This window comes from Rhinoraja longicauda, chromosome 7 (assembly GCF_053455715.1).
Source record: "Rhinoraja longicauda isolate Sanriku21f chromosome 7, sRhiLon1.1, whole genome shotgun sequence".
In the NCBI taxonomy this organism is placed as follows: domain Eukaryota; kingdom Metazoa; phylum Chordata; class Chondrichthyes; order Rajiformes; family Arhynchobatidae; genus Rhinoraja; species Rhinoraja longicauda.
In genome coordinates, this window is record NC_135959.1 from 48,476,211 (window position 1) to 48,483,671 (window position 7,461).

Genomic DNA, 7,461 nt, shown 5'->3' on the forward strand with positions numbered 1-7,461 from the left:
AGGTTCACCAGAGAACGGATCGCCACCGACCCAGAGCTGGGGCAAGGCGAGAGACCACAGCGCCCTCTCGCAAACAACAAGCCCAAGGAAACTTCCCTACGCGCCGCCATCGCCGCCGCTGCTCACCCCGGGGGTAGAGAGAGAAGGGGGGAGGGAGTCGGGGTAGAGGGAGCAGCGGGTGAGAGCGGGAGCCCAGGGAGGGGGAGGAGGAGGGTGCCAGAGGGTCCGGTGAAGGAGCGCCACCACTTGTGGGGGCTACACCCTCCCTCCCTCCCTCCCTCTCTCTCTCTCTCTCTCTCTCTCTCTCTCTCTCTCTCTCTCTCTCTCCCAGCACCAGCTAGATCTGCGCCGCTCCTCCACTCTCTTCCCCGGCCCCGTCTCCCTCTAATGCAGCGAAATACGAACAAACACGAGTGAAACTTCCCGCCTCGCCGCCGCCGCTCACCCCGGGGATGCGGGGCTTCTGAACAACAACTACACTTGTGTTTGTTCTTATTTCGCTGCGTTAGAGGGAGACGGGGCCGGGGAGGAGAGTAGAGGAGTGGCGCAGATCTCGCTGGCTATGGGAGAGAGGGAGAGAGAGGGAGGAGAAAGAGAGGAGAGAGAGAGGGAGGGAGCAGCACCCGTAAGTGGCGGCGCTCCTTCACCGGACCCTCTGACACCCTCCCCCTTCCCGCACTCCCGCTCTCACCCGCTGCTCCCTCTACCCCGACTCTCTCCCCCCCCCACTCACTCTCCCCCCACTCTCTCCCCCCCGACTCTCTCCCCCCCACTCTCTCCCACCCACTCTCTCCCCCCCACTCTCTCCCCCCCACTCTCACCCCCCCACTCTCTCCCCCCACTCTCTCCCCCCACTCTCTCTCCCACCCCCCACTCTCTCTCCCACCCCCCCACTCTCTCTCCCACCCCCCCACTCTCTCCCCCCCACTCTCTCCCCCCCACTCTCTCCCCCCCACTCTCTCCCCCCCACTCTCTCCCCCCCCACTCTCTCCCCCCCACTCTCTCTCCCACCCCCCACTCTCTCTCCCACCCCCCCACTCTCTCTCCCACCCCCCCACTCTCTCTCCCACCCCCCACTCTCTCACCCCCCCACTCACTCTCCCCCCACTCTCTCTCCCACTCTCTCTCCCACCCCCCACTCTCTCACCCCCCCACTCACTCTCCCCCACTCTCTCCCCCCCACTCTCTCTCCCCCCACTCTCTCCCCCCACTCTCCCCCCCACTTTCTCCCCTCTACTCTCTCTCCCCCTCACTCTCTCTCCCACCCCCCACTCTCTCTCCCACCCCCCCACTCTCTCTCCCACCCCCCCACTCTCTCCCCCCCACTCTCTCCCCCCCACTCTCTCCCCCCCACTCTCTCCCCCCCACTCTCTCCCCCCCCACTCTCTCCCCCCCACTCTCTCTCCCACCCCCCACTCTCTCTCCCACCCCCCCACTCTCTCTCCCACCCCCCCACTCTCTCTCCCACCCCCCACTCTCTCACCCCCCCACTCACTCTCCCCCCACTCTCTCTCCCACTCTCTCTCCCACCCCCCACTCTCTCACCCCCCCACTCACTCTCCCCCACTCTCTCCCCCCCACTCTCTCTCCCCCCACTCTCTCCCCCCACTCTCCCCCCCACTTTCTCCCCTCTACTCTCTCTCCCCCTCACTCTCTCTCTCTCCCCCCACTCTCTCTCTCCCCCCCACTCTCTCTCTCCCCCCCACTCTCTCTCTCCCCGCACTCTCTCTCTCCCCCCACTCTCTCGCCCACCCCCCCACCCTCTCCCCCCACTCTCTCTCATCCCACCACTCTCTCCCCCCCACTCTCTCCCCCCCACTCTCTCCCCCCCACTCTCTCTCCCACCCCCCCACTCTCTCACCCCCCCACTCACTCTCCCCCCACTCTCTCCCCCCCCACTCTCTCTTCCCCCCACTCTCGCCCCCCCCACTTTCTCCCCTCCACTCTCTCTCCCCCCCGCACTCTCTCCCCCCCGCACTCTCTCCCCCCCATTCTCTCTCCCTCCCTCCCACTCTATCTCCCCCCCCCCACTCTCTCTCCCCCTCTCTACCCCTCTCTCTCTCTCCTCTCTCCCCCAATGGTGGTCACTGTATTTTTTCTGTTTTATACCTACGATATATATATATATATATTCCAATATTTCAAGCTCTTTTAAAAAATTGAATATTATGTATTTGTTGCCATATAAACCTAATGTAAACTAACCTAATCTAACCTAACCTAGTTTAACCTTTCCTAATCTAATCTAACGTAACCTAGTCTAAACTTTTTTGTGTTCATTAAATTTATAAAACTCACACTTTTTTTTCCTACACCCGCAAAAATGTGCCAAATATATAATGTGGCCCTCATGCTGAAAAGTTTGGAGGCACCCTGCTCTAAACTAAAGCTTTTATTAAATCAACAGGCATTAATTCTTACAATAGCCACCTCTGAAACTACCATCCATTTCTAGTTTTTCAGTCCAACCTCGTTAATCTTTCATTTGATACAGATAAAGATATCAAAACAAATCCAGAAAGAATATTCAACTGTTAACTTGAAGAATTACAAATCACTTATGTGTAAATCCCCAATGTTCATAAGTTCATAAGTTCATAATATCATAGGAACAGAATCAGCCCAGCGAGTCTACTCCACCATTCAATCATGGGTGATCTATCTTTCCCTCTCAACACCATTCTCTTGCCTTCTCCCTATAACCTTTGACATCCTTCCCAATCAAGACTCTGTCAATCTCCACCCTAAAAATACCCAATGACAGCGTTCATAGACGTCTATGTCAATGAATTCCACAGATTCATCACCCTCTGGCTAAAGAAATTCCTCCTCATCCACTTTATAAAGGTAGGCCCTTTTATTCTCAGTCTGACTAAAGATAGTCCAATAGTCTCCAATGTGGTAGATGTTAGCTCAGGAACGCTCTCTAGTTGGTGATAGGATGGTTCAGTTGTCTGATAACAGCTGTGAAGAAACTGTCCCTGAATCTGGAGGTGTGTGTTTTCACATTTCTGTACCTCTTGCCGGATGGGAGAGGGGAGAAGAGGGCGTGACCCCTCATGAGATCATGAATTCGATTTTTATTTATTTTTATTTTTTCATGAATTTATTCATTCTTGAATTTGTTCAGACTGAAAGATAAGAGAAGGCCAGAACAAAACAGGGCTGACAAAAGATGACCTCAGGAAGGGTCATTTGACATATTCCAAGTCATGGTGGTGCAACGTCCAAGGCCATGGTGGTGTTCCCATGCTTTTGCTGCCCTTGCCTTACCGCTGGTTGACCTCATGAATTTGGAAGACGCTGTCTGAGGAGTCTTGGGAGTTGCTGCAATGCATCCTGTAGATGGTACAGGGTGGTGTTCTGAATTCTGATCAGTAGTTTATCATCTATCCTTGTGCTTATCCTTGTGCCTCATCTGAATTTATGAGGCAAAAAGCTAACACAGAATGTTTCTTAATGTGCTGTTCCTCACAATGATACATAAGCACTTGTAAAGTTATTATTATTCACTGACACATGGAGAAATAGTAAAATATTTAATTGCCTGATTCCATCTGGAATAATTTATTTCTTCAGCAACAAAAAAGGGTTGTTGCTTCCTGTAACTATCAAACCTCATAACTTTTAACCAGACTTCAGCAGTAAACACATCTAACCATCCTTTGTAAGAAGGAACTGCAGATGCTGGTTGACACTGAAGATAGACACAAAATGCTGGAGTAACTCAGCAGGTCATGCAGCATCTCTGGAGAAAAGGAAAAGGTGACGTTTTGGGTTGAGACCCTTCATCAGACTAAGAGTCTGGGAGGGGGAAACTAGAGGTCTGGGAAGGGACAGAACAAAGCAGAGCCTGAATCACAGAGGGGCGGCACCATGTTGTCCTTTACTGCCTCTGACCCATGGCTCCAGCCTAGTTATTGGATCATTGCCAGAGTATCATCTGTAATAGTTTCTCTTCTATTCCCACCACGTTTTTACTTGATGAGCAGAACTTTCCTGAAGCTAAGAATAGAAAAGACTTGTTATTGTCTATGATTCTTTCCAAAAATCCAGTTCCCTCTATACAATTCCTATTACAGGATAGAGTGGGAAGCTGAGCCAAATACCTCAGAAACTTGGCATGTTTGACAAAGAACTGAGACTTCATCATTCCACCAGCAATAGTGCCCATGTCCACCTCTGTAAAATCACCAACTTTGCTTGTACAAACAGTGGAAACGAGGAACCGCGGATGCTGGTTTACACAAAAGGACAAAAGGTGCTGGAGTAATTCAATGGGTCAGGCAGCATCTCAGGAGGCCAGTTATTGTCCCCAAGAACAGTCTGAAGAAGTCTCTCAGTCTGATGAAGGGTCTCGACCCGAAACGTCACCTATCCATGTTCTCCAGAGATGCTGCCTGACCCGCTGAGTTACTCCAGCACTTTGTGTACAATTTTTCTTGTACCTCGGTTTATCTGCTGCTGGAACCCTCAAGCCCGTTAAACTCCTCTCGGAGGCCGTGACCTCTGTTGGTTCAGCAAAACATATAATCCAGAAAGGCTCTGGAATCAAGGGTGCTGGAAAATCAGTGATGGACATGTACTTTCATTTTTTGTTTTAAACTACACAAATTCTAATCCTTGTTTATAAACTCTCAATGGTCTTATCCTTTCATCACCTCCTCCCACACCACCCCTTCCACTTCCTTCCCATTTCTCTGGCATACATCAATAATCACTACCAACTCTATGTTACGATCCTCTCATGCCTCTGACTCGGGCATGTTTTGCTTCTTTCAATTTAATGTTGATGTTATCGCAAACAAAATCTTGCCCTCTCCTTTCAGCGTTTTGAAGAGACTGTTCCCATGGTCTCTTTCTTTTCGTTCTTTCATCTCCATCAAAACACATTCCTGTCCCCAAGGCACTTCCTGTGCAACTGCACAGTTATATTCCCAAAGTGCTGTAAACCATTGGATCAACAAACATCAGATGGGCAAATCAAATAATTAAATAAATCTGGAATAAAAAGCTAGTATCAGTAATGATGACCATGAAGCTACTAAATTGTCAATCTATGAGCTACTCAATTGCTGAGTTACTGCAGCATTTTGTGTCTAACTTGAGGGTTTCCTCATATTGTTTTTGTTTCAGATTTCCAGCATCTACAGTTTATTTTGATTATCATAGCACTGATTTACAAATTGTTCTTTTACTTTAGTACACTGTATTTACTGCTTACAGTGTGGTCGTTGTTACACTAGGCGATTAGGTGACTGTTCAGTAGAACATCTCCATTCAGAATGCTCCTACAATGTGACGATTGGCTTTCCAAAACCTTTGGTTGCTCCAGTTTCCTCCCACATGTACAGGTGTCAGAGGTTATGGGGAGTAGGCAGGAGAATGGGATTAGGAGGGAGAGATAGACCAGCCAAGATTGAATGGCTGAGGAGACTTGATGGGCCGAATGGCCTAATTCTACTCCTATCCCTTATGACCTTATGACTTAACCTGTCACTCTCATCCACCTGCCTTTTCTGACCTCTCTGTGCTCGGCCATTTACACTGTTCTGAGGATCACATCGTAACTCAAGCCTGGATTACACACATTACTGCCTTTCAAATCAAACCTGCAGTTCACCGTTCTCTGTTTCTCCTTGTAACTGTAATGCTCCAAACCAGGCCTCACCATGGTGAATCTCCTCGGCACTCTCTATTGCATTCTCATCCTTTCTACAGTGTGACGATCAGAACTGTACACTTAAGGTTCGATTTGACTTGCTATTTTACCACCCTAATTGCACACAGTATTAAATGTTTAGTTTAGTTTAGAGATCCAGCATGGAAACAGGCCCTTCGGCCGGCCCACTGAGTCCGAGCCGACCATCGATTACCCGTTCAAAACTAGTTCTATGTTATCCTACTGTTGCATGCACTCCTGAAATACTGGGGGCAACTTACAGAAGACAATTAATCTATAAACCTGAATGTCTTTGGGATGTGGGAGGAAACTGGAGCAACCAAAGGTGTACACGTGGTCACAGGGAGAACGTGCAGACTCCACACAGACAGCGCCCGTGGTTAGGATTGAACCCGGGTCTCTGGAGCTGTGAGGCAGTGACTCTACCAGCTGCACCACTCTGCCACATCCACTCCTCCCACCCCTCTTAATATTGGTTCATCTGTGCTTTTCAATTGTTTGCAGCAGAATGATTGACAAATAGGGAAAATACTGAACCTCTATATTGTTTCATTTAACACTTTGCTCTCTTTCTTGAATATAGGATATTAAAGGGAGATGAGAACTTCAAGTTTATTCCACGCTCACGAAGTGACCTTCCAGAAAACTTTCCAAAAGAAATTCATGGAATATGTTATTTTCTGGAGGCTAATGTTTCTCAGAATGCATTAAGGGTGATAAGCATGCCCGCTTACACAAGGAGAAAATCGTACAATATTGGGACTATGTTCCTTCGTGAGACCAGTTTATGAGATTAAGTGCATTCCAAAGAATGGCTCTGGAACACGCCTTGCACACCTAAAAGGAGGACCAGACAGTGGACACAAACATCCTTAATAGCAGAATTTGCAACTTGCCTCAAAGCTGAATTTGCAGAAGTCAAATTAAAGATGATAGATGTACAGCACATTGACTGAAGGTGTGTCTTAATTTCTGATAAGGTGGGGGAGAGAAGGCAAAGTTAGTAGCATTCAGTTTTAAGTAATTTTGTATGCCAAAACTGCTTTCAGTTATTTGGACAATTCTCACACATTTTTTAACCATTTAAAATGTATCTATTCATAATTCCTACATTAAGAACAAATATATGCATGTGTAACATTGCCTTTGGTACAAACTGAGAGTTCTGACTTCTTTTACACTGCAGTTCATGGGATATGGATTTTACAGTGTAAATGATCAGAATGGGGAGCAAAGGTGAGGTAGTTGTACCACTGACAACACGTATTATAGGTAAAGACTTGCAGATGATCTTTTTATTAAATGTATACAGCTTGGTGTCCACAGAATCATGTCCAGTTGGAAATTGAGAGTATGCCATTAAAATGTTAACAATCAAATATACTGTTTAATGTCTCACTAAGAAAGACACATTGGCGATATGATAGGCAAAGTGGTTTCCCTCTGCAATGTAAACCTTTGTGATTCTGTCCTCTGAGCTTTCTATTAATGTATAATATAAAACAATGTATAAATACACACTGCTATCATCTGTAAAAACTACTTTGGAATGTCTGCCAAAAATAAACATCGCTCCTTGTATTTTAGTTTGTTTTGAAAAATTCTGATTTTAAATATTTTCTTCCATTATTCCAATGTGGATTCTGACAGTATAAGGAGAGGAGAGAAGTGCACTGTGGACGGCTTGATTGCAATCATGCATAGTCTTTCTGCTGACTGGTTAGCACGCAATAAAAAGCTTTTCACTATATCTCGGTTAATTAAACTAAGCAACCTGC

The 7,461-nt window shown here is 47.5% G+C and overlaps 1 protein-coding gene across 2 annotated transcripts in view; it reads left to right on the top strand.

Moving 5' to 3' along the window:
- Positions 1–7,253, top strand: part of gucy1a2 (guanylate cyclase 1, soluble, alpha 2) — a 107,372-nt gene extending 100,119 nt beyond the window's left edge. For both annotated transcript variants that reach the window (XM_078402494.1, XM_078402495.1), the window contains one exon: positions 6,267–7,253. In XM_078402494.1, coding sequence (XP_078258620.1) covers positions 6,267–6,474 — 208 coding nt within the window. In that variant the 3' untranslated portion in view covers positions 6,475–7,253. The remainder of the gene's footprint in view (positions 1–6,266) is intronic.
- The last annotated feature ends 208 nt before the right edge of the window (positions 7,254–7,461 follow it).